The 27,405-nt window shown below is 31.3% G+C and overlaps 3 protein-coding genes across 10 annotated transcripts in view; 1 reads left to right on the forward strand and 2 right to left on the reverse strand.

The window, feature by feature from the left end:
* The window catches only part of LOC132914356 (BTB/POZ domain-containing protein 7), a 30,960-nt gene extending 28,925 nt beyond the window's left edge, over positions 1-2,035 (reverse strand). For all 5 annotated transcript variants that reach the window (XM_060973399.1, XM_060973402.1, XM_060973398.1 and 2 more), the window contains exon 1: positions 1,347-2,035. The gene's annotated coding sequence lies outside the window, so the exon portion shown is untranslated. The remainder of the gene's footprint in view (positions 1-1,346) is intronic.
* Positions 2,036-2,126: 91 nt separating this feature from the next.
* On the forward strand, positions 2,127-6,885 carry LOC132914360 (GTP-binding protein 2). The gene is made up of 7 exons (XM_060973420.1): positions 2,127-2,356; positions 3,476-3,754; positions 3,841-4,134; positions 4,266-4,526; positions 4,598-4,988; positions 5,079-5,364; positions 5,463-6,885. The coding sequence occupies exons 1-7, from the start codon at positions 2,224-2,226 to the stop codon at positions 5,742-5,744; spliced, it is 1,926 nt and encodes a 641-aa protein (XP_060829403.1). The 5' UTR covers positions 2,127-2,223; the 3' UTR covers positions 5,745-6,885.
* Positions 6,886-7,658: 773 nt separating this feature from the next.
* On the reverse strand, positions 7,659-27,114 carry LOC132914359 (leukocyte elastase inhibitor). Of its 4 annotated transcripts, XM_060973419.1 has the most exons (7): positions 19,617-20,049; positions 12,114-12,418; positions 10,722-11,060; positions 10,339-10,595; positions 9,416-9,545; positions 8,899-9,238; positions 7,659-8,823 (listed from the first exon to the last, which is right to left on the reverse strand). In XM_060973419.1, the coding sequence occupies exons 2-7, from the start codon at positions 12,414-12,416 to the stop codon at positions 8,231-8,233; spliced, it is 1,962 nt and encodes a 653-aa protein (XP_060829402.1). In that variant the 5' UTR covers positions 12,417-12,418; positions 19,617-20,049; the 3' UTR covers positions 7,659-8,230. The 4 variants fall into 4 exon arrangements, with proteins under 4 accessions (XP_060829402.1, XP_060829400.1, XP_060829399.1 ...); XM_060973417.1 differs by lacking the exon at positions 19,617-20,049 and adding an exon at positions 27,029-27,114 and having other exon boundaries at positions 7,659-9,238; XM_060973416.1 differs by having other exon boundaries at positions 7,659-9,238; positions 19,617-20,048.
* Between the last annotated feature and the right edge of the window lie 291 nt (positions 27,115-27,405).

Consider the following 27,405-nt stretch of genomic DNA (forward strand, 5'->3'; position numbering starts at 1 on the left):
ATAATATAATGAATTAAATAAAAGATCAATGACGTAAAGCTGAATGCATGAAAACTACATTCATTAATTTATGCTAAAGATGAAATGCTAATACCAATGGCAATCCTAATCAACTTTGCCCTTTGAAACTTAAAATAAGCAATTGGAAGTACATGGAACAAACTTTAAATATAACCTTATTCCAACATTTATAAATATCTAAATGACCTTTAAAATTTAATCTACTTTACATACAAAAAATAAAATATGATGATATTAAGGAGAAAACTTCATTTCAAAATATTATTAAAGAGAGTGAGTATTAAAAATCTTATTACCAAAGTGCTATCAAAACTTACAAAATATATAATTTTTTAAAAATGTGTTACTTATATATTAATATATACTATGTAATATTAAACAAAAATATAAATTCGAATATACTTTTTATTATTATATAATATTTATTATGTATTTAGCTGACTGTCACTTATATTCTGTTACTAGATACTTTTTTTGCAAACATATATCCAATACACAATTTTTTAACATATTCATATACAAATTCAAAGTATAAGTAGAACATTCATTTACAAACATCAAAATGGGTCAAAGTATTTCATCCCATATTTACATAAGCATAATTCTAAAGGAAATACACAATCAAAAATTAGTTTAACACAAATGTATTTCTCAAATATACTGTTTTTACATTTAAATATATACATTTTTAATTTTAATATATGTCAGTACAAAATATAACTAATTCATAAAAACACAGAGACAATTAAAACCAAATATAAATCTAACAATAATTAATAAATGTAAATAAATATTTAGATTCCTATATACGATAAAAATATATTGCTTGTACTACAAAATAAAAATAAAGCACTTATAATTGTACAATCAAACACAATTGCACTAACACATTACATTAAACGAATATAACATAAAATCCACTAAAAACATCACTAATTCGACAAAGCAAGGGTGAAGAACACAACACACGAAAAAATAAAAAGGCAGAACACCTAGTAACTCCATTACAAAACAGAAAGCCAGAGAACTTCTACTGACAGGAACACATCAATAGGTCAATAGTAGTCAGCTGAGCTATGATTGCAATCGCGTTACGTGTAACAATGCGTATGACGTACGCTTAGCAAGTTCAGTCACCTCCGCGATTACGTGGGGAAAGAATAGAGAACAAAAAAAAAAAAAAAGGAATAAGGAGCACATATCTAATAACGAGCGTGCAGGTATACGTGGTAGACGATAATATCGAGATACAATAAGATCTTAAATAGAGATATAATCACAGAGTACGTCGGGAACGTCCAGGAAGCACGGAAGTGTCTCGTTACCTGGATATCTCGGGTGCATGCGTTCCATCCATTATTTCCATTCTCGAGGGACTTCCTTGAATTCAAACTGGCACAAGTAATCATCACAAAGCGCGACGGCCATGTTTATGCTCGTCAACTTAGTCTGCATGTAAATAAAAGTTAATCGCGGCACGATATGTATCATCTGTACCTCGCATTTCTGTATTAACGAAATCTATGAGACAGGTTTACGAGAGACGAGCATTCAGACACGTTAAGTAAATAGAGCCATACAGACGACGACGTATTATTGGGAACACAGAAGACCGTCTGGTCGCACGAAAACAAACCTCGACGGCAGTCATTGCTAACTGCAATGAGCTCGACGATAGGCGAAACGAAAATAACACGGAACGTTAAAAATAATGTGTGAAATAGTATTGTTTACGTTCACGACGCTTTCACAGATAACAGTATCGTTTAAGGCATACACACAGAGAAGAAATTTTTCTGACACCGAAAGATTTATATTACATCTGATCATGCGCGAATACACAATTCCGCGATGAAGTACTCCATGTCCAAATCTTGATGGAATTGGAGCGACAAAGAGGTTAGGTTTACTGATCGTTAATGGCAGTGGCAATAAAATATATTTCTTTGATATCACCGAAGAATAACGCGGTTTGTTTTTGTTTAAATGAATTCCATGGAACGGTTGTTACGAACTGTTACCCTGCGTTTCCATGGAACTAATAGATTCTTCACCCTAAAGGTGGAGCCACAATGGACGCGTTCGCAGCGTCATCTCTAACAAATTTTCGATTGGAATTGGAACTAAAGTTGTTTCAAGCGCAGAAGAATGAATCGTCGAGGCTGGTAACAGTCAGATCTCGATTGAATCGTGTACAGTCAGATGTCGAAAAAAGCGGGAGGGAAAGTGAGAGGTTCGCATGCTGTGTTATTCAACTCTAACGTGGGTGTCAAACGCGATTTCGATTCCAGGAGTATACGTCCTGCGAAGGGAAAACTACTGTTTGTAAAATGCAGTAAGTCTTTTCAGCCGTTTTTCGTTGAATCATCATAAATGCGCGTCTAATCATTTGATGTTTTCTTTATCATATAGATCATTTTCAATTTTGCAATACATCCCCGTTTCGACAATAAGATCTTTTAACTCCGTAGATATCATATTTGGCAGGTACAATCGACCAACTGTGATCCATAAATACATCCTTGCTCGTAGGTCACAAACAGCTTTGTTTGCATACAGTTTTGTTTTCGTTTTCGTTGAGTCAAGCAATATTGCATATGTATATCTACAGCTGTTATAACGTAGTGTGGATCCATTGATTTGGCGCGCTCGAATATTTTACAAGTTGTCGTCCTTCTAAATACATTTCAAAGTCTCTTTCAGAGAAATTTGTATAAACGTGAATTAACGCGAGGGCAGAAAAATCTATTTACAAAAATACTTTTATAATGCAAATATATCATTTATGTAAGCGATAGAATTTTATTTCACGAATAAAATGAATAAATAAATAAATAACGTAATTTTTAATTTAACGCTTATTGCGAAAATGTATGTTAATTAATATTGATTAATATTGCTTGGTATTACTCGACATTATGTAATTTGAAAATATTTTAGCAATGTAAAATTGTAAATTTGCAAATAGATAAATTTCATTTATTTTTTCTGGATTAATTCTAATTAATTATTTGAAAATCTTAAATATTAATTATTTTATTTGTTTAAATTTTTTAATACTTTTGTATTAAGATTTTACTATATTTATGTTGCAAATCTATATTAAGCATACTTTTGTAATGTATAAAATGAATTAGCAATATATGTAAACACTGCTTACTGTAATATTGCACTTTATATACACTACATATAATTTAAGGTATTTGAACATGATGCAATATCATATGATGTAACTTATAATTTATGAATTGGTAATGAACTAGATTTCAGTCAAGATTGTTGGCCACAATAGCAAAAGAATGTTATGATCATTAATAGTTCAAGCTCTCAAAATGATTTTATATGCATGTAAAATAATGTATTGCTTTGTTTATTAAATATCATTAAATATAGGACACTGTTTTAAATATTGTTCTAGATATATTTTATGATGATTATTGTTTCTTATTTATAGATATGGAGTCATTCTTGGAATTGTTTGATCCAGATAATAACAAACACAGCCAGAAAGATACTTGGAATGATTCAGAGAATGAAAGAAATCAAATGTCAGACTGTGAAAATTCAAGTATTGATGATGATCAGGAGGAAAGACTACCACCAGAACCTGAACAGGGTAATGTTGAATACAAACTAAAGCTAATAAATCCATCTAGTCAACGGTTTGAACATCTTGTAACACAAATGAAATGGCGTCTCAGAGAAGGCCATGGGGAAGCTATTTATCAAATTGGTATGAAACTGTTTTATAAATTATAATTATCGAATCATATATCTTTAGTGACCTTATTATTTATCATATCGTTATTCAATTATTAGGTGTGGAAGATAATGGAAAATTAACAGGCTTATCAAGAGAAGACATGAAGGCATCATTAAAAACTCTAAATGATATGGCAGCTAGATTAGGTGCTACAACAAGTATACTACGTGAAAGACATGCCAATTCTAAAAATAAAGATATAACCACACGTCACAATAAAGAGGAAAGACAGATAGCAGAAGTTTTAATAAGAAAGTTAAGGAAAGGGGATAGAGAGGATCAAGATAGTATTATTGATTTGAGACTTGCAGTCACTGGTGCCCAGGATGCTGGAAAATCAACTCTCTTAGGTGAGAGGATTAGCAGAGGACATTTAAGGTAGAGAAATATACTTAGAGTTTACTCTGCTAAATTCATTGTTCATTTAGTTTATAACAATTGAATTGAAAAGTAAATTTTAATGTATCTGAAATGTATATAGGAGTATTAACCCAGGGTGAGCTAGATAATGGTAGAGGGAGAGCAAGGCTGAATATGTTGCGACACCTTCATGAGATAAAAACAGGTCGTACATCATCGATATCTCACGAAATTATAGGTTTTGATAGCAAAGGGCATGTTCTAAATTATGCGGAAATGGCAACTGCAGAAGAAATATGCGAACACGCATCGAAAGTTGTTACATTTATAGATTTAGCCGGTCATCGTAAATATTTAAGGACTACGGTACTCGGCCTCACAGGTACGATAACTCGAGTTATCTTGGTAAATTGTAAATTTTATTAATGAGTGATTTATAACCCTATCTTTCAGGATATTCACCTCATCACGTCATGTTAGTTGTAGCACCACCTATGAATGAAGCGTCGCAAGAACACATGGCGTTATGTCTTACATTGGGACTTCCATTTTTTATAGTTGTAAACAAGATCGATCTTGGTTTTCATAGTATATCCGAAACAATAAATCAGTTAGAGAACGCCATTAATGCACAGGGATATTGTAAGCAATTAATAATGTATAACAACAGTCAAATGTCGTGGAATTATGAATCAGACATAATACCAGTTTTCAATGTGAGTTGCGTTACCGGGGAGGGTTTGGAAGATTTAACAAATTTTATTAAGAATTTATCACCATATAACGTAAATTCTGCAGATTCAGATTCTGAATCGTGTCTGTTTCAAATTGACGAAACTTTCAGGTGCATACTTTTTTCTAAAAATATAATTAGAATTATATTTAGTAACCATATGAATTATAAAGTCAAGCTGTTTTCTTTTATTTCATATAGAGTAGCAGGTTTGAACGAACCTGTTTTGGGAGGATTGCTTGTGAGAGGAGCAATCGCTCCTGGAACTCGATTATTGGTAGGCCCTTTACCAGACGGTGAATTCAGTCCTGTTAAAGTTGTTAGTTTACATCGAAACAAGACTCCATGCTGTTTAGTAAGAGCATCGCAGAGTGCTAGTCTAACATTAGCACCACCAACAAATCGAAGCCCCCCTTTGCCCCATCTAAGACCTGGAATGGTTTTAATATCACTATGGGACCAACCTCATGCTACACTTTTTTTCCAAGTATGTTCAACATAATGATATCTCACGTAAAATACATATTAGAATAGATATAAGATTTAAATAAATTACTTATTATAATTTTATGTGTATATTTTTAGGCAACTGTATTAATAGTGTATCACGCGACCGCAATATATTCTGGTTTTCAAACAACTGTACATATAGGGAATGTAAGACAGACGTGTATCATTAAAGGAATAATGGACGCAAAAGACAAAGGTTTAAAAACGAACGATAAGGCATCCGTGTTGTTTAGGTTCGTCAATCATCCGGAATATTTGCACGTCGGTATGCGATTATTATTGCGAGAGGGTCGTACTAAAGGAATCGGTAAAATAACACAGATATTTCCACTAATAGGTCAGCAGAACAATATATAGTAAATAAATCAAATAAAATTTTACGTGTAAAAAGTATTAAAGTATGCAATACATTTATGAAGACGATAAGAAAGTTACTGTAATATTAGGTGTAATTATATCATGCGCCTGGCATAAGTATTTAAAAAATACCGATAATATTCGTTATAAAGCACACAGTGGTTTTGTTTGTTTTCGATTTTCTTCTTCTGTTTAATACAATGAATGTATGTACTCGATTAGACTTGATTTAGTTTAGTTTTCTATGCTCTTAAAATAGAGAAGTTTTTTTATGTGAGAAAGACAAAGAACAGCTGGTCTTAGTAATATATTTTCTGCCTTTCTTTTTTTAAAAAAATGTGTTGTTTAGTAACGAAAGGAGTAGTATAGGATGAACAGTGTCAGATGAAAATTATTGATTGATAGCTAAAAAAAAAAAAGAATACTTCTGCTTCAGGTGCATAAGAGAAAATAAATTTAGTTGTAAGAGAGAAAAATCTTAGAATCATAAAATTTCATGGACCTTAAATAGTACCTTTGTTTCATTATAGTATTTATGAAGTCGCTAACGACTATTATTATTTTGTGATATGAAATAAAAGGTCGTTTTATGTCATCTTTTTATGTGTGACGCTGTAGTTTAAAAGTTCTTTGTGAGAACAATCATTATAATAATGCAATGTTTCTCTATAAAACTTCATTTTGGCTATGAATCTATTTATTCTGCTAGTATTTAAGAAACGAAAGACTAAAAAAACGTTATAGTTGAGAAACGCAGAATAAAAATTTTCGCAATAGACTACTATTGTGAAATGATAAGCATTGAGTGCTGTATCGTTTATAATTCATAGAATTTTTAGAAAGAAAATTATATTATATATTTATATGTGTGTTATGTATATAGAAAGAAAAAATGTTTTCTGTCAAAGAATCAAAAAATGTTACTTAAGACGGTTGTATTTGCGCACGTGTCTAAACTGTAAATGATCAAGTCTTCAAGATTATATGAGGTTACATATCATGTTGAAATGTTTTGTAATCATAAATCATTATGCAGCCGTCCAAGAAAAAGGTTTTGTTTTATTTACATTAAATCTCAAGTATAATGCTGTATTATAAACTGTAAAATATTTTGAATAAAGCAGAAAAATTTACACGTCTATTTGAAATGAATTTAAAATATTAGAACCATGTCTTTATATCTAAAAAAATCCGTCTTTATTGTCCAAAAATAAGTAGATCAAACAATGTGATAACTAATATATACATATGTCGGAGATGAAGGGACGCCGGAGCCTTTCTTTCGCAATATTTAGGAAGGTCCCCAATACTTTAGTCCAGACTTTTTATTATAGTCGTACTTAAACAATAAAACTGAGAAATAGCTGTTTATGAGTTAAGTCAATTATGATTATCCGAGATTTATGACAGTGGGCTTTGACTCGAAGTGGCATAATGGGTCACTGAACGTAGCCACGGTCACGGAAGGGACGTGTACCTAACACAGATATAAAGTAATTAAATAACTCTCCTTAAAAACAGGGATTGACCTGAGGAATACGGAGAGGAGTATATAAGGGCAGTTCCACTTGATCTGAGGTGCAATCCGATAAGTTCGACTAGCCCAGTGAACACGTACATCAAGTACCTAATTGAAATCGTCATCCCGTTGATCGTGTATTCGTTATCGAACCTAAATTCATCGTCATAGACATCTCGATCACTCAATCATCGATATCACTTGTTAACTTTTGTAATACATTCCCATAAACAAACATCATCTGGTATAAGACAACTATGGATAACTCGCGGTAAGACTCATCACACACCCCGTTTTCCAAAGATGACCCGACATATGTATATATGGCTTTAACAATAATAATGTTAAAACCCTTTTGATATCATTATTTTCGCTTCAATTAATTATTTCCACAATTGAAAAAGAGAAACGCAGACATTTATTCAATATGATTACATAAAATCTCTTAATAACTTAATCCTACGCTAACAATATGCCATTTAGTAAAACGTCAAATCGCAGTCGGAAGTAAAATAACATAATATTAAATTCTGAGAAAATACTGTTCCATTACAGGTAGGAAATACAGATATAACATCTATAAATATAGCTTTTGATTCGATTATTTTCATAATTACGCGCATAACTCTAACCTACGAAGGCGGAGATTCAAGGAAAGAATCGTATAAATAAATAGCGCGTGAATATTTGTATCAACTTGTTGCATGCAAAGTAAAAAGCGTCTCCTTCGGCTAAACCGGTTTCTTTTATCGATCCTTCAAACGAAATTACTCATTCGAGGATGGTAATCATCCGCATGACGAGTACTATTCACGAAGAAATGAATTTATGTACGGTCGTTACTACGAAGATAAGCTGTGATATATAATACCAATTGGAAGAAAGAATGTTAGTAATTGCTCAACGTGATTACTTTCTTCGATAGTTGTCTTCATCGTCATATTCTAAGGAAGACTTGTGTTTCAGATTACGTAGTCGGATAATTTGGCGTTGGAACGTTTATCGTGCCCCAGAAGAGCACGAGCTTCGATGGGTCGTGTCTGATGAAGAAGATGAAAGGTCGATTCGCAATGAACCTCTTCTGACTTCCGTCACGCTCCAATACAACGCTAGTCACGGCTGCGGCTTCGGTACCTTTTTCTGTGATATCTATTTCTACCTTTTGAAGAACATCTGTAGCGAAGAGATGTGGGTTGACCAGATTTGCGCTATTTCTAAGACTATCCAACCCGTATGATGGAAGATTCTGATGTTTCACAAAGTCTAGGAAGTTTTGATCAATTGGTCTGGTTTGCCTTCTATTTCTTCCTGTTTGTTCTTCGAAACGATACTTGTTTTCTTCGAGATTTACAATCTTTGCATTATCGTGATATTCATTGGATCTGTCCTCCACTGTATACGAGTTCCTATCTTTCTTTCCTTTAACGTCGTGAATATCACGAGTCTTTCTGAGGAAAAACCCATTCGCCCATTGTTCCACGTTGTAACCACGAATTTTGTCCTCGTACGCAAAGTAATTTCGTTTTACCACACGACCCATTCGATCTTCGTTTTCCGATTCTGAGGAAGGATAGAAACGAGAGGGGAAGTATATCTTGTCTTTGTATACTTCTTTCTGTGGTCTCTTTTCGTTACTATTCTGTGAAGTAGTTATGGTAGGATTTGATTTCGGCCGTGATTCTGATGGCCTCGTGTTCGTCTGGTTTTTGTTATTCATATTGGTTACGGCATTGGGTTGAGATATGAGGCTTAAATCTGCTGTTGCTGGATCGAATAAAGACTCGAGACCCAAAGCGGCGAGCGTAGGCCTTAAACTTAGGCTGGTGCTTAACTTCATTCGTGGAAAACCGATGACACATGTTTCGTTCTTTACATTCTTAATTAAATTCTCTATTATGTCGACTGTTAGTTTATTCTTGAATTCTCGGAGAGCTTTTGCACCTGGAGTTGTTGGAAGCAAAACGTACATCGAGAGCTGAAAAGAAATTATGGAATAATTTGATAAGATATGTATGTGTATGTAATAGAAATTTTTAAAGAATCGGGTGAATTTTAATTTTAGTCGCAGTAGAATGGAATAACTAATTTTGAATTGAAACAAAATAACATTATTTGAAAGCTTATATTTGTTGTGAATTTTTAAAATACTTACTTCGCGACCCTTGTATGGAAAACCAATGATCTTCGCGCCCAATTTCTTATCTAAGTAGAATGGAAACGTGCCTCCATTGTACATCATGTTGACATTAACTGTCTCGTTTGGCTCAATGAAGAATGGTCTCCTATTTAAACAATCGAATTAATTAAATAAAAGCTTACATTATTAAAATACTTAAATGAAATTACTTATATTCTTTTGTTAATGTACAAAAAATGCAATAGAATAACAGGTACTTTACAGAAATCCATTACAACATGAATAGAACAAATTTTTATAAAATTGAAGAAACTTAGCAAAAAAAGAAATAGAAACGAAAAGAAATATTACACAAATTCTTGGTTTCTTTTTAATAATTATAGTATTAAAAAATAAAATTCAATAATGCAAGTTGATTGAAATAAATGTTTCTTATTAAACCCTTTGAGTGCTGAATATTCCAGGCGGAAATAACTCATGTGGATGACACGCGCCTAGCAATTGCTATCTTTGGGGACGGAATACTTCTTTTGCCAGTGTAGACTATATTGATTGAATATGCAAGGTGCAACTGAGTTATAATGTATATGTACACCTGTACACTTACAATGTCACCATGGCGGCGACAATGGAATTATTAATTCCTCTTGCAATGACGCCACGGCGACGACAAGGGAGTGAAAAGGGATATTATTCATATTCATATACAGAAGATAAATGAACTTCCATTTTTTTCTTTATGTCGTTGCTAAGAAATGCACATGTATCATCTCATACACTAGTAAAAGAATCTAAAGCGAGATCGAAAAAGTTGATAAACGCATATATGCATTCTTAGTCCACACAAATAGCTTCTGCTAGACCCATAAAGAGATTACAATGGTCTATATTCTCTATATAAAACCTACATAAACTTCCTTCATAGAGGAAAATGATACCTTTTCGTAGCTCTATCCAAAAAGTATTGGTCCCATTCTCCATTAAAGTAAAGCGCTGATAAAAGAATCATCGCTGTTCCTGCCCCCGGCACGTGGTTTAGGATACTTGTAATTTTGCCTTTCGTCTTCTGTCGCACCCACATGTTTATCATCTCCTCTGCCCCTTTTCCATTTCTAGCAAAATCCACGTTGAATACATCGGTTTGATAAATCTCTTTACTAAGTAACTTGAATTGCGGCAGTATTGGAAATCCATTCTAAACCACAATCATTAAAATTATAATTAATTACACATTCGTTTTATTTATTTATTTATTTCAAATGAAATCCAATTCCCTTTCCATTTTTCTAAAGTTTAATTCGCTCGTGAAAGGAAATTTTACCTGCACGTATGCCGCTGTGGCAAAGTTCAATTGCGGTAGAAGTATCCCAGCAGATTCTTTACTTTGAAGTTGAGACAAAAGCACGCCAAACATCTGGTGAACAATCTCAGAATTTTGTGAGATATCAATTCCGGCCTCTAATCCAAGAACCTTGGACGCTTCATCGAAAGTCCTACCCGCAGAACCTGCAAGAACGATTGCCAATATTGCGGCAAGGCTAGTTGGCGAGAAAACTATGTTGTCCCGTTGCTCGATCAAGGATACGCCCCGAGTTCTGTGAATCTCTCGTTCTACATCCAGACCGAATTTCAGTACTCCATTAGCGATGATATTGTTCACCTGTAACGTAGTTCCAAACACGTTATTATCCACTTTCTATAGTATATGTTTGTATATTCTATTGATGGAAGATTTTCTTAACTTTCTCAATAAATATTTTTTACGAGAGCTTCCGCTGATTTGAAAAAGAAACACGCTCGTTTAATTGAAATAAACGTGAACTGTTTACGCGTCATCAGCAACAGCAAAGAAAAGTGCAGTCAGAGTTAAACAACACTTGTAAACTTTTTCGACCCCAGTATGTATTCTATTGTGTAACGCGCTGCTACAAGGTTGTGGCGATTTACAAAAATTCAAAAACTCTTCAAGACCTTTATTCAACGTATAATTACATTTTACGTTGGAAAAATACGAAAAAAGTGAAAACCCGCAAATTACCATCAAGGTATCATTAATCTATCCGTATGAAACTTTAAGATCACTGTTCAACTGTTAATGTTTACCGGACAACTTGCATCACTGATGCTGCCTTTTATTCTCATCATGAATTTCTCAAGAATGTTTCACAATTTTATAAGTTACACACTTCTACTACTCTTCGTGACGCATGCGATAATGAATTGAATTGTAATCACCCAGAGCTTCCATCAAAACCTTTCACTGTATGCCTTCTTAATTCTTTTGCATTATTTGGCTTTTTTTAGATCGAATTCTATTTTTGTCGTTGGAAAATTTCTTAGCGCGTTCACGATGCAGAACGAAAACATACTTAATCTTTATACGTTAAGACGCTAAACAGAATTTTGTATATTTCCATCCATTAAACAATATTTCAAGCTCACAACAGAAAAACGTGATAAGTACTTTTTGGGTGATTCTATGATATTTTGAAGTTATTTTAGACTTACAAAAGATTAATACACAGCGTGAATAATAGTCTTAAATATACACTGGCTACAAAAAAATTACCACGAACCCTTATTTTCCAAGAAGCACATATACATATGTATAGTACATACAACTAGATATGTATCATTCATATGAATAAAGAAAAAATTACACTTAACCGGGTACAGTCTAAGTACTTATTTTAACAAGTATTTTTATGCTTACATGATCACCCCAGTCTTGCAACATGTTTTCGGTACCAGCCGCATAGGCCGTAGTTGGATATGATGCCTTTGTACTTTGCGGTGCACCGACTTCAAGTATTGACGATGAAGTTCGTGGTAATTGCGACTTCACTTCATAGGAATTGATTGTGCTCTTAACAGAATCTTGTGACTGTACATTTTGAGGGATATTTGGAAAACTAAATGGAGGAACAGTTGTAGACGCGAGCAATTTATCGTCTGGATAGATTAGTTGACCAAAGCAAGTGGCCGTGAGACACAGGAATATAAGCGTAGTCTTCATTTCTGAAAAAAAAAAAAAAAACAGATAATGGTAATTAGACATATTTTTGTGATATGTGCGTAATTATTTTTGCAGTTAAAATTGTAAGGTAAAGTATTAGAAACAGGTGCTTTGTGAAGGACTCGAATATTTTAATAGTATTGAAATATGAAAATTGAAATTTGTTATGAACAAAATTGTTAAAGTTAGTCAATGGAAAATATTATACGTAAATGACTGAACACTCTAGTATACGAATATCAGCAAAATACGATTACACATAAATGACTGAAGACACTACCATTCGAATGTTATTATTAAAATAATGTGAATAAATATCTACACTCTAGTTATAGTTTCAAAGTTTTTTCTCTGTAAACTACCCTCCAATATACCAGACCGGTTCATATATGGTATATAAAACCAGTTTCAGAATTTTACCGTCGTTAACCAGTCGAGTGCAGGTATAAATATAATATGCTTTTGGTGGTCCTTTTTCACGAATTGTAAATCAGTGTCGAATAATTAGTGCGATAAATGAGATGAAATAGGAATTTAAGTATCGAAAAACTCAACGAGGATAAAAACTTAATGGATGTCTTAGTTGCTTCATTTCGATTTTTCGCGTATTTGTGTCTGTGACCGCGACAAATTAATCTTTTCAGGGATAAATTTAGTTTTCGACCGGAGAATATACATATTTAAAATCCAATAAAAAGGAATTTAAAGAATACTGATTAGAGAAAAATGAAAATTAGATTAAATTAAGTAGGAGGATTGATTGAGGAAAAATATTGATAAAACAAGTTCTCGACGAAAAGTATGAGAACATTCGAAACGTTAGCTTCTGGTTCATAAATATTCATTTTCTCTCTGTATTCGTAAAACTTATCTGTTATCTACATGCTTCTTTCTTTTTCGTTTCCTCTCTCTCTCTTTCTCTTATACGTGAAATTATAAGTATGTACAGTCAAAGTAAACAACGTTTAAGGAATCGCACAACTTTATTTGCATACTACACTCAGCCCATCTGCTTTTAAAAGTGAAATTCCTTGAACTTAAGAATGTAAGGCTCCTTCATTCTTTCTACATATTTGTTAGGAAAGGAAAAAGGATGGTAAAGGATGCTGAAGGAGAAAAGAAGAAGATTTATAACGAAGAGTAATAGCAAATGAAAAGGAAGTAGCTTAATCGTTGTCAATTAAATGTGTTCCTGTAATGATATGTTACAATTGATTTAAACGTTTCGTTATCATATCACCAAGATACATATAGTCGTTCCAATTTCCTACTTGCGTACGTTATCGTGTTTTATTTGCGTATTTGGTACTAACTATTTATATAAACATTGTAAATTGTTAAGGTTATTTGATGTATGTGGAATCAAAGAAACGCGTGAGTAAATTGTAAAGTATTGTAAGTATATATATATAGTGAATATTAAAGTATAAAATGTAAACTGGTCCAGATCCGCACGCTAGCAATGTTACCCTGAGACTAAAAGAAGCCCGAAGCCAACGTCGCACATGTACCGCTTATAGTCTGTCATCAACGCATTCTTTTGTCTATCGATGGCCTCAGCGCTTGAGAAAACCGAAGACCAGACGTAGAATTTTCTTAGAAGTGACGATCACTTCAACATAAATAAATTAGATTAAAAATATGGACTATTAATTAGCACCAGTTTATTAAAAGATATTGAAAAGTAGCTTCTAGTTAACAGGTATTTTATTCTAAAAATTATTGTACCAAAAAAACTCTCTTTTTCACAAATTCATATAAAAAAAATAAAATTTATCTTCAACAAAAATTCCTGTTAAAAGCATTTTTTTCCAAATATTGAATTCATCGAAATTCTATATCTCTTTCGTTAACGACACAATTATGCAAAAAGAAAACATATTTAAGAACCTATTTTAAGACAAACTCAGAAAAATTTAATTTACCAATTTATTAGAATATCAATATCAATACAATTCCCATTTTATCTAGTACCAAATCGAAAAATTAACGAACAGGATGAAAATTTATTAATAATTTTCTTTACATGTGATATTTGCTCTACCCTAACGTGTTCAACATCAATCATTAATTTTCAAGACATAGCAATAATTTAATTTTGGTATTATTTAACAAATACGTCGTTCCTCCACTAGCGAGAAAATAACGAAGATATTAATGTACTGTTACACGCACATAGCGTCAAGTATCGATCTGTCTGCGGGTATTTCACGACGCTATAAAATGCTTTTGCCGCGTCATTGAAGATTAGAGTTGACAATATCGTGGTAGCGAACATCCAGTGGGAAAACCCACATCAAACGTTATCCTTAGTCGACTGCGAGATGAACAATGATGCATGGCCGAGACATATACTTTCAACTGTACATTGGTTATTTTCAGTGAATGAAACGTACAAATGTGCACGAACATGCGTCGTAAAATTATATTAACGGCCAAGTGTACTTTTACGGATCGATGAAGATTGTTTCAGGGTTGTTTGAAAGAAACATAAAAAGTAAATGTACTCAACTGCTTATGAGATTTGATGTTGGATGAGATAGTTAAAAGACATTGTTAAGATGTTTTGTAATTGTAGGAAGAACGTAGTTTATCTGTTTAATTCGCTTTTGGAAGGAAAAAGAAATGTTTCGTAATGCACGATAACTTATAGATCGTTTACAATTTAATATTAGAAGTAGTAGAATAATCGAAAGAACTAAATTGCAGTTTTATTGAAATTTTTGTGATTATACGAGTACGTAATTGTAGTAAAAATTTAATAGATTTCGAGGAATTTTCGAAAATTTAAATAACCTTTTGTAGAATATATGAATGAAAGCTTGTTTTTCTTCTGGTAATATATATTTTATTAAAAAACCAGAAGTTTTGTATTTCTGATATTTTCAGAATTTTCTTTCCAATTGAAACTATGCATGGAGATTCTATTTTCAGGAATACAATTTTCGCCTGGTCCAGTTCTATACATCTCTAGTGTAATTTTCTGCAGTTTAAAAACAATAGAAACCCAAAAGAAAGGTAACGCAGGATTATACCACGCGCTTGACCTTTTAAGAACCTTCTTTCCAATCAAAATGCTTGTTGCGAATTCTACTTTCAAAATTGTAAGATTCCATTCGTTGTAACTCCTATATATAATTTCATACAAAATAAGAACAATAGGGGCCCAAAAGGAAACTGATTATCTAAATCCTCAGAATTCGTCAATTAATATAATCGAATAATAAGAGAAATATCGAAGAATTCACCTTTAGCTCTAAAAATTCTTTTAACCTTCGATACAAATTATCTTCTTGGAAGCAGGTGTCTATCTCAAAATTGCATCAATGACTAAGTCTACCATTCCTTGAAAGTTCGATTTTCCAATTATCATGATACGCGATCTCTTTCTCTATTTTATTGCCATGTATAGTCACGACAAGCGTATCTCCAATAAACTAGTCATTCGAGTGTAGGAATTTCATGACTATCACGAACTCGATGACCCTCTATAATTATCCATCTTCGTTGAAGATCCGTGTCTGAAAGTATCATTGCTGATCACTGATAGCGTCGAAGAAGATTTAACAGGATTGAGTGTTATCCTTGATAAAGTGTAGAACAACGAGGCATAGAGAGAGGACGAATATGAAGACGAATAACTTAATGCCATCGTAATTCATTAAGCGTCATAGTTTATATATCCTTGCATGAAACGTGTGTGAAGACCTTATCACCGGCTGTTTCCGAAAGTAATAGGCTCGACCACGATCCTTCAATTTTTATTTACGCGTAAATATAATCGATAAGTTTTATGAGTAATAAAACATGAATTGAGAAACACGAAGAAAAGAGAAAAAAATGTTCGAGAGTGAGTTATACTTAAGAATGTATTCAATCATTGAGAAGTCAAATTAGTTGTTTTTATGTGCATTCTGATCATTGTTTCATTTTAATATCACATCATACGTTTTATTTATTACTCTGATTACTCAGAAACCTAAGCGATTAACTTTGCTGATGTTATTTAGTCTGAGTCTTAAATGGCTTAATAAAATTGTAGAATGAAGTATATTGGCTAGAACTTTACAAAACTATGTCATCTAGTGTTCTATAACGGACCTGTGCTACAAGATACAAAGAATAGTTATTAATAAAGAAGACAGATGATATAATGTATCTACTATCTGACGGTGAAGCTGTGACGTGATAATTTGCCCTTTTCAGCGTGTATTAAATCGTGTATCTTTCTTATATGTATGATGTAAACTCACTTATGCGAAGTCTGTTGAATTTCAGGACTTTTAAATATTAACAACTGAAAAATAAAACCTTAAATACATTATACTACCCAGTTATAGAAAAACAAAACTACAATACTATAATCAATGGAAAATGAATTTGTTACACAAAGATTCAGCTTTGACTCAATTAGCTTCTAGGCAAAATGTAAACAGTGAATTTATAAACAGAAGAACTTTATGTCAATATTAGAAGATGGTAGACAGAGGATTATAACTGGTAATGTGATGAAAATAAATAGATGTATACATTGTATAATTACACATTTTAGTAAAGGTCAGGAATAATTCTGTCAAAAATTGTTCGTGCACGCTTTTAATAACTGCAAAAATGTAAAGTTTGAAACCCGTTATTTCGAAAGGCACGATAGTTTTATTATTCACAGATACTATCTTTCCATCTTGCACGACAATTTCCCAATCAATAATATAATTTAAACTAGAAGTTGTATATTACAAATTCCTGTTTTACAATTTCATAATCTTTTGTCGCATAATATCATCAAATAATTTATACATCGCAACATTTATTTTCAAAACTTTCTTATTTTCTTTCATCGTCAAGCTTATTATTGCTAATCAAAGATATTTATTACCAATGGTAACTTGTAACTGATAATCTGTAAAATTTCACCAATCATGATGGATGAATTGTGCAAGAGAACCTGAGGTTAATATATTACTTTATTGCTTTATAATTATTATACTTTGTTGCTATATTAATTAATCATTGTATCAAACTAGAATGTTTATAATATTATATTATATTATATAATATTGAATTTTTATGTTATTAATATATTACTTTAGTGCGTAAATATTTTAACCAAAGGAGGATATGTCATACTTCTGTGAATCACTGTAACTGGAAATACTTTGGCGAGGACCGGATGATCATTATTCGACGTGGTGAAATAATCATTGTTTGGGAACAATAAACAGCAAAATTGTTCCAAAACATATACGTATATCGTCGTTCCGATCATGATACCCTTTGAATTAGTCTCTGTTAAAAACGGAATCAAACGATCGAGCGATTGTGCGTTCAGCTACAGGATACTGCAATCGTTGGCGACACAATCGCGTGGATATCTGCTCCTTGTGAAACTTGTTCCATACATAATATTTAGATTTTGCACATTCCTGGAAACTCCACGGAATTTGTCTCCATCTGTTAGAATTAGCATCGTCTGACCAAATACGATGATTTATCATTGCTACCATTATTTGTCTGTTTATTTGCTACTATCGCTCGTTTATCGTTACTTGTGGTTACTATCGCTAGTATTAATGTCTCTTTAAAACTGTTTCACTGATTAGTTACTACACATTCGAGATCGCTTTAATTTTACGCAAAAACGTAAATTATTAAATCATTGAGTGTAACTATGTCCTTTTGGAGAAACAAAATTTGAATGGAAGAAGAATCCCAAATAAGTATTATTTCTTTTCTAAACGATGAAAGGTATATCGTATTCGATATAGAAAAAAATTCTTTAATGCATTAATTGCAATAATTTCTATGTTGTCTTCTTTTTAATCAAAAAGTGTCTTCCAGAATTCATCCGAACTTTCCAAATAATCTCATGTGCCTTCAAAATTTATATTCCCATAAAAATTTCCCGAATAATGACGAAAGTACTCCAAACTTCCATAAAACTTCCATTATAATCGTGTAATCATGAAAGAAGCATTTATAACTTATTTAAGTTATTATCCAATTCCTCTTTCTCAAAATTCGTTGAAACATTCAAAATGCCTGTATGTGTTACTTAAACTGTTCTATACCTAAACTATATTATCATCGAATTTTACTTTCCGAAAAATCGCCAAAATATTCGAATTTCCTTTCACGTGTATGCAGAACTTAATAATTCCAAACTTTTAAAAGTCTTTCACAATTATTATCATAGGAATGTTTTATTAGCACTTAATTCTACCTTCTTAAAATTCATCAAAATGTCCAATTTAATCCCATTCTATCAAAACGCTTCTACAAATGATTCAACATTCCTTTGCAATGAATATCTTTAGAGTCAAACGTCATATCTTAAAAAGAAAGGTATAAATATTTATGAATTTTTATTTACATATGATAGCTTTCTCTTCAAGATTAACCTCTAGTAAGATCTTAACCTCTTTGCAATCTCGTATTTGCAATGTCATCTATAGATGGTTGGGGATTCTCTTCGAAATTATATTACGAATATATAAAATATATTCCTACTTTTCTCAAATGAAACTTTTTAATTCAATCTCCGCTTCTAGTTTCAATCGAATCGATATTTGAGACATCGATAAGAACAATGGTCAATATTTATTAGTATAAATAAAAGAGTAATATATCAAAGATGAACGAACATTGACAGTGCGAAAACACCTGAATTAGCTGATTAAACTTTGTATAGATTTTATGAAGCATCGACTGTTGATTATAGATAGATATGAAATTTGAGTAATGCCAATATATCCTTGTTTCAATTTAAATTTAGCAAAGTATTTGATTCCAGATATAGCATAATGTAAAGAATTAACAATAGAGAAATATTGCTCTATCAATGTTCTTCTATCTAGACTATAGATTTTTGTACATTTATGAGAAATTTGAAGATGAAGACAATTAAAATACGTTAAATATATAAGATATAGTAGTCGTTCTAATATCCAATAGGTGAAACAAATCGTTGCTAAAGTTTTACTTCCTTGTGTAGTTTACGTTTACAAAATTACAAGCTTATATAAAGATTCGCAGTCTAGGCATAACTTTGAAAATATAACAAAAACCTCGATGTTTTGACAGAATTACGCCAGGTATCAGGATATGTGACACGAGCTCCGCATTCTGATCACTGAATCGTTCGACCTCCTTCAACTATCTCCCGTCTATACAGAACACTCTGATTCTTGTCCTCTTACGTACCTTTTCAAATGTCTTCAGAGTATCTTCTTCCAAATGTCGCGTCTCTTTCTCTTGCAGCTTCCACTCGAACACCGTACGCTCTTTTCACTGATAAATTAAATTGTCGAGGCCAATTTATTTGTCATAGTATCGTGAAAGACAGCGAAACGAGATAATGGATAAAGAATGGCAAAGAAAATGAAAATGTCACGTGCGTTTGATAAAAAGTCGAAAATCTGCATGCGTGTCCTCGTCGACGGAATGAAACACAGTACTCGTCTTGTTAATAGATCGACAGCCACGAGACGACTGAGTTACTACGATCTCCGTTGTGCTTTATTGTATTTACCGGTTTCGTCTCTGCCACTTCCCCTTGCCGTACGTGACGCTTCCTACAGTTTGTATATACGAAAGAGGGGATGTCACTGTATAATATCATTTCTAGGGACCGGATCGAACACCTTGGCGATGGAGTCAGCCTATGAAAAACTAATATTGTCAAATATTGTTGGCCCACGGATTTCCTGGATAAATGACTATTTCACAACCAAAAATTTATATATATCACGTTTTAAAAGCAGCTTCCGTGATGAGACAGAGTCAATGGTGCTATATTTTTTTCTTGAAATTGGAGGCATTGGTGGACATATAGTGTGCGATTGTAAATATTATACGAGTACATAGGAAGTACATTTTTTTATGCACTTATAGGGAAATACACAAAATGCGCATTACATGGAAAAATCGATTATCTAGACTATGCTTTACCAAATAGGTGAAACTAATCTTTGCTACGGTTTATTAATATAATAATTCATAATATTAATAAATCTTTGCTCTTGTATTTCTTTTTTGTGAATAGGACGAGAATCAATGATTTTGTATGTTTTCTTAAACTTGAAAGATCTACCGAATGCGATTGAAAATAAATCATAGGGGAAATACATCTACGCTTTGGTTCCATTTGCTTAGTTGCATTTATACAAATGCTAAATTTGCATAAATATTTGCAATTTACTGATAACTTATGTAACAAAATAAAATAAATAGAGAACGTAGAATAAAATCTTTTCATTTAGACCTTGGTTTTCCAGAGAATCGATTTTGGTATCCTTGATAAAATTTTTCTTTGTGCTTTGTTGAATTTGTACTTTGTTGAATCTAATAATCTAATAATTTATAAAAGTCGCGTAGGCATTCTAAATATAGAAACAATGGTGTTACTGTACCGTATTGTATGCATATAATTACGTATGTAGGTGTATGCGTACTATTGCATACGCAGCCAATTTTCAAAGTCTATTTTTGCATAAGAAATCATCTGCTCGCTCCATAAACCTTTCAAAATCAATTTTCTACTTTTTTGGTGAAATGATTTCCTGTTTGTTCTATAAATTTCATCTCACTTACAAATGCATACGTATTTAGCAGATTTTCAAAATCACTTTGAAAGGCAAACCCCAATTTTTTTTATTTCAATTCTGCATATTTTGGATCCACTTCTTATTATACAAGACTTGATCCGAGCAATGATTGGCTTATGACGATTCAAATTTTCTTTTGTTTATTGACTGTGGTAAATTCTTATTATTTCTTTCTTATTGTTTTCGGCAGGTCGTTCATTTCTTGAATCAGCCCTTTTTCATAATCCTTAATGTATTGCATATGTATTGTATTTTCTGTCTTTTATTTATTTTTGGATAAAGTAGTGTTTATACAAGACTTTACTTTGAGCCATATCTTGAGCATTTAGGAGACAGGGGCGTTAAGTTTGGCATGAGTCAATATTACATAAAGGTTATTTAAAATAATAAATGCTTATGATAATTGGATTGGTTTGCTTATTTCCCAAGAAATAAAGAATACCTAGATTAATTGCCAATTATTTAACAAAAATTTATTCAACACGCGCAAGCTTTTTTCTGAGAAAATTTGTTACTGACATTTTACATTTTTCTGTAATGTTACACATATTGTTATTTATTTTATGCATATTATTTTTCTGTTATATATAGCCATGATATTTCGTATTAGCAATGATAAGCTATAATCGTTCTGCGCAATACACGAATTAAAAGAGATTAATTTTATTTCGACAGAAAAACCCACAGAGAAACACTGTGAGGTCTTAGACAAAAAAGTTTATAGTAAGGTTGTACATGTGGACATTCGAATAGAATATTCCAACTTTCAATAAAAAATCAGAAACTGTTTTAAACAAGTTTTACGAAGTGTAATTTAGAAGGAGTATTGCACTGACATGTATAGACATCTATTTACATGTGACAATACAGATTGCCGAATTTTCTGAACTGGAGGTATCAAAACCTTTCGAAAAATCCTAATCCCTGGCGTCAGTTCACGTATCGCCCTGTCCTTGCCAAAAGAAGGTGCGCCAAGGGCATATAATCAAGTTATCGTAACACTCAGGATGCTGTTAATTGAAAAATTATGTGAAAAATATGTGAGGTAAACCTTCGATAGTCGGAGAAAAACATTCATCAGACATTTTTCAACATTTCGATAGATATCATGCAATAGCAAAAACAAGCAAACCAGTCAAACACTTTATCACACATTCAAACTCCAGAGCGTTATCTCCACTGAAACAACAACGACGAAATTTTTGTAGCCGCTTCATATTTCTTGGGAAAGTCACCACTTGTTATCGAATGTTTCTCCAAACTTCTTCGTGTTCCTATATTTTATAGTTCCTATATATATATATACATATATATATATATATATATATATATATATATATATATATATATATATATATATATATATGGCAGATTATTAAAAATTGTGTAGTGTTATTACCCATTAAAGATAAATAAATTGAGGTTTTATAATTCAATTTCCCTATTTGTAAATATATATATAAATAAATAAATAAATAAATAAATGAATAAATATATAAATAAATATATAAATAAATATATAAATATATAAATAAATATATAAATAAATATATATATATTTCCAAATAGGGAAATTTAATTATAAAACCTCAATTTATTTATCTTTAATGGGTAATAACACTACACAATTTTTAATAATCTGCCAAATATGAATTAACTTCATGCGTCATATATCAGTGGATTTCCCAACAAAAATGTGCGATGAAGGGGAAACCATAAATGCCCATTGTATCTTATTATCTTAGTAACATAATTAATAAGAATATCACAAAGCTTTTAACGTTTCGTAGAGCATCAACTAATTTTGTGGTTTAACTGTGTGTTTAACTTCTTCACGTAACTGACGATAAGGGTCAAATTGTAAACATCTAAATTGTATTTCTAAATCATGACATATATAAATCGTTACATTAATAATTTTCAGAATAACAATTAATTCACAGTGAGGATTGAGTCGTAAATCTTTAAAAAAAAATTCAATCGTATTATGTATATCTCGTTACAATATCTTAATCTTTTGTAATAATAACGCTACACACTTTTTGGTAACCTTTGACACATAAATTAATTGTATTAAAGAATTTTCTTAATGAATGATATTTGACAAATTGTATAACTCAATTTCCTAAAAAATGAAGCCTTCGATCCAATTTTATTATTTTTGATTTTGACACACTGAATTTTCACATTGAATTTTTAAGTTAATTTTACATTAATAATGTGTCTCTCATCTCTGTGTAAACAGACAATTTCGGAATAATAAATACGATTTGATTGAATAGCTTGAATAGCACTTGAAAAAGCATAAGGTAATCGTAGATGTGGGTTTTCCCAAGGGTGGATTTAAAAGAAGGGTCATTGCTGGAATCGTATTTATCATCCTTTTCAATAGTAGCAAATCATTTTCTCGAGAAATAAATACTTAAAGTGTAGAATCATGTCACTTTATATGTACTTATAAATTTTTCTAAATATCGATTCAGCAGTGAAAACAAGATATCACGGTTAAACAGTAATACATCCAATAGATATGATCATACATGAGTGAGCTATCTTCTTGGAGAAACTAATTCTGAGATTTTGATTAATACCATGTGCCAATGACGCATTTGAAAACAAAAGATCTGGCAGAATTTTATTCAATGACGTTTTTCAGTCGAAAAAATAACCGCGAGCCCGTGTTTCTCAGAGTGTTTAATTTCTTTTATAAATAGAATAATATAAATGTCGAATTGAAGTATTGTTATAAGAAAAGATGATATTTTATGAAAAAAAGATAAAGAATACTGCAAATAAGATCAAATTTAATATTTGCCCATTATTATCGATTTAAAAAAAGGTAACAAGGTCATAAAAGACTCTTTTTGTTTGCAGCAAATAAAAGATATACGATCACTAGAATTGCGTGACCAGTATTAATATCCATACACGAAGGTTATATTTTTAGATAATAAGCTATACATATATATTTCAATTATATTCAAAAAATAATTCCATATTCCAGGTATTTTTCGTAATATAATATAAAGTATACCATTATGTAAATTATATACAGTTTATACTAAAAGTCTTAATATTATATTATAATTTAATTATAAATAACTAATAAAATGTTATATCATAAATTTAATATAATTTATTGAACAGAGGTGTGGGTTGCAACTTTTTAAAATTAGAAGGCTTCTAGAACTAAAAAAGTGATCTTTATTTACATTAAAAGTTCTACAAAGACAATATTTTCCGTCATTTCGTATACTACTATCTCGGAATTTTCTTAAATTTAATTTAATTGTTTTATCAAATTTGACTTTTAAAAAATCTATGGTCTAATTAGATTGCCATCCGAAAATTCTTTCATTTGATTAGGATTTTCTTGCGTAATAATTTATCAACTAATACCAGTAATAACTAATATTAATAAAAGTGAATAACTAACATGTTTGAAATAATCGCAAATGAACAATGTCATCGTTAATGAAATATTGAAATTCGCCAAGTCTGTAGTCCAATTTTTGTATTTAAAATAATTTCTTAAATACGTACAAATCTGCAGTCTACTCATAATTTATCAATGTTCTCCGATAAGTTGATAGTAGTTGACAGTTTATGAATGAATCTCTTTTGGACAAATGACTAATTACACGCGATCGGGAAATTCGAACAATCGATGATTGCGAGGATCATCGGAACGGAATCACGGAACTTCTTTTATTTTCAATCATGCATACCTATTCCATTAGATAGCATTACATGATTTTATCCACGCGCTTCGAATTTAGCCGCAACAATCGACAAAACCGATAAGGATCACGAAGCCCGCAGGAAAGATTCTGCTGATAATTAATCGCCATTCATATAAATAGAAAATCGATTAGCACCACGTTTGCCTCTGTAACTGTGTCAGTATCTCTACCGTTAGTCACGCAAATGATTGTTTTCTTTTTGCTCGGGCCAAAGGCAGCATAGGGTGCGTTATTTCAGAATGACATTTTATTCAAATTAAAGCTCATTTAAATACTATTTGATTTTAATCCCTTATTCGATTATTTGCCATTTATTCGTTCTTTCATTCGTTCTTCGAAACTTACTCATTTTTAACTTTTTTATTACTGGTCGATATAGAAAGTTATATTAATACTTATAATGTATTATATAATATATTATACATTGATAATATTCACAATGATATACATAAAAACCTAAATTTAGGTAAACTTCCGTAATCTAAAAATATAATTTCTTTCGAGTGCTGATAGGAAGTTGTGTCACGAAATTTCACAATGCGTGGGACTAATTTGGAAAGTGACGATGTAAATTATGTGAAATCGTATTTGGCTTAGAAGCAACTTACGTACGTAATAAGAAACGAATCACAAAGTTCTTTGTTTCGATGGAAGCTGTATAGTTTCGAGGAAGAAATTTGCGTAGGAGGAAAAAAGCATATGGAAAATGGTGCACTCTTGCGTATACTACAAAATATTATACGATAACAGAGCGTTACACAACATAACAGGAAAATCGTGTTTACACGAAAAAGGCAATCGACATATGCAAATATACGTACGTCAAACAAGGACTGGATACAATTTCATTTGTGTTTAGTTTTAAAGAAGAACTTGGGAATACCGAGTTTTATTATTACAGCGCTTGCACAGTGGTGATTAATCACGCTTCATAATCGATGGGAACGATTCATTATCGAAGCAGATTTCATTTCCAATCATATCGACCAAGGTGAGATATTTTTAAAAAATTATTTTATTTTTATTCTGGATCACGCTAGTGGATTTCGAAGATTTATTTATTAAACACAGGCGACTGGTCATAGAAGAATATCGTGGACAATATTTGGATTATTGAAATTTTCGTTGATCATCTTGACTATGTAACGGTATAGAATATATCTGATATATATGTAAGTAAATAATATCGTATAGTATATCTATTACAATATTATATTATTCATTTAAATTAATAATATAAATGCTACATATCATGTCTTGTCTTGATTTTTATAAACTTTCTCTGTATATTTATAATAATAATGTACATGTATTTTAGGTATCATGTAATATTTTTTATATAACTGAATATTTGTCAAGATAGTAGATAGAATTTTATCAGAAATTTAATATCACAGAGTACTTATTAGATGCAGAATTCAAATGCCAAGAAAGGTTAGGTCGCATCTAGTTTTGTTTGTAACATTTACTTGGTCAAAATTGCCTAGCTAAACTGACAAATCAAATCTGATTATATATGTAAGATATTTTGTGCATAATCTCTATGACATTTTAGATCAGATAATATGTATTCGTATGTATTATATAGTTATTGGAGAAGTATCAATATTTAAATGAACTGAAAAACTCCTTTGCTTCGATTAAGAAATATGAATTAAAAAACGATCTTATATATATATTAGTAATTGCGCATTTGATTTTATATAAATAATGCTGCAAATATTATTCGAATTAAAATGAAACTAACCAAATTTTATACACCTATGTTTTTCAAATTAAGTGGTAAAACAAAGCTTTTAAGATGCTGTTTTCATTACAATACATTCAAATTCTAAATATGATTAAAAGAAAGATACAGGAAAGAATACAATAAGAAGATTTTGAAGGTCAAACATTAACCTTTTTCTCTTTAATTATTATGCAAAAGATGCGTTTGGCGACCTCTCTTCTACTAATACATATGCACGAGAACCTGTTGTTTTATAATCTGCTTCGATAATATCCCTAACACTTACTTGCTCTACTTGTACTGAAGATGCAAATTTATACGTATAAGTAAAAAAGCTACGTAGCAGCAACTAGTTTCATACATAGAAGTTAAAGATATATATGAAGATACAGTACGTCAGTCATATAAAACATACGTTACTACGTTATCGTGTAAGTGGATGCGATATGAGAATGAAAAGAAAACGTTACATAGAGGCCCCTTCCATCATTGACAAATAATGCCGCTCGTTGATCGGTGCTACACTTACATATTTACCTGTAAGGCACGTTCTCTTTTTATAGCTATATCGCCTTTATAGCTCGTTATGCCTCTATCTTTATATCTCTATGGTTTCACACATATGTATGTATAACAATAAAAGAATTTTTCTGTTTACAATGTTCCATTTTTCTCTAAAAAATTCCTATTTTATATATGATCCAATCTACTATTACTTTAATTATTAATTTAGTATCATCTCAGTTTAATTCTTTTTTATGGGCAAAAATAATATGGAATATAATGTTGAAATTCAATAATTGTATTACGATAAAAGATATATATATCTTACATATATATATATATCTTATATTACAATATGAATTACAATATGAATATCATCCATTGCTTATATTATCTTTTAAATAAAAAGG

The sequence above is a fragment of the Bombus pascuorum genome, chromosome 14 (assembly GCF_905332965.1).
Source record: "Bombus pascuorum chromosome 14, iyBomPasc1.1, whole genome shotgun sequence".
In the NCBI taxonomy this organism is placed as follows: Eukaryota; Metazoa; Arthropoda; class Insecta; order Hymenoptera; family Apidae; genus Bombus; species Bombus pascuorum.

Bases quoted from the DNA above. Each gene is read 5' to 3' on its own strand.
- LOC132914360 (XM_060973420.1), top strand. From the start codon at position 2,224: ATGTCGAAAAAAGCGGGAGGGAAAGTGAGAGGTTCGCATGCTGTGTTA. The intron at 3,755-3,840 runs GTATGAAACTGT...TTCAATTATTAG, and splicing joins GGAAGCTATTTATCAAATTG to GTGTGGAAGATAATGGAAAA. The intron at 4,135-4,265 runs GTGAGAGGATTA...AAATGTATATAG, and splicing joins TGGAAAATCAACTCTCTTAG to GAGTATTAACCCAGGGTGAG.
- LOC132914359 (XM_060973417.1), bottom strand. From the start codon at position 12,416: ATGAAGACTACGCTTATATTCCTGTGTCTCACGGCCACTTGCTTTGGT. The intron at 10,596-10,721 runs GTAAAATTTCCT...ATTGTGGTTTAG, and splicing joins CCACAGCGGCATACGTGCAG to AATGGATTTCCAATACTGCC. The intron at 9,546-10,338 runs GTATCATTTTCC...TTGTTTAAATAG, and splicing joins TTGGATAGAGCTACGAAAAG to GAGACCATTCTTCATTGAGC.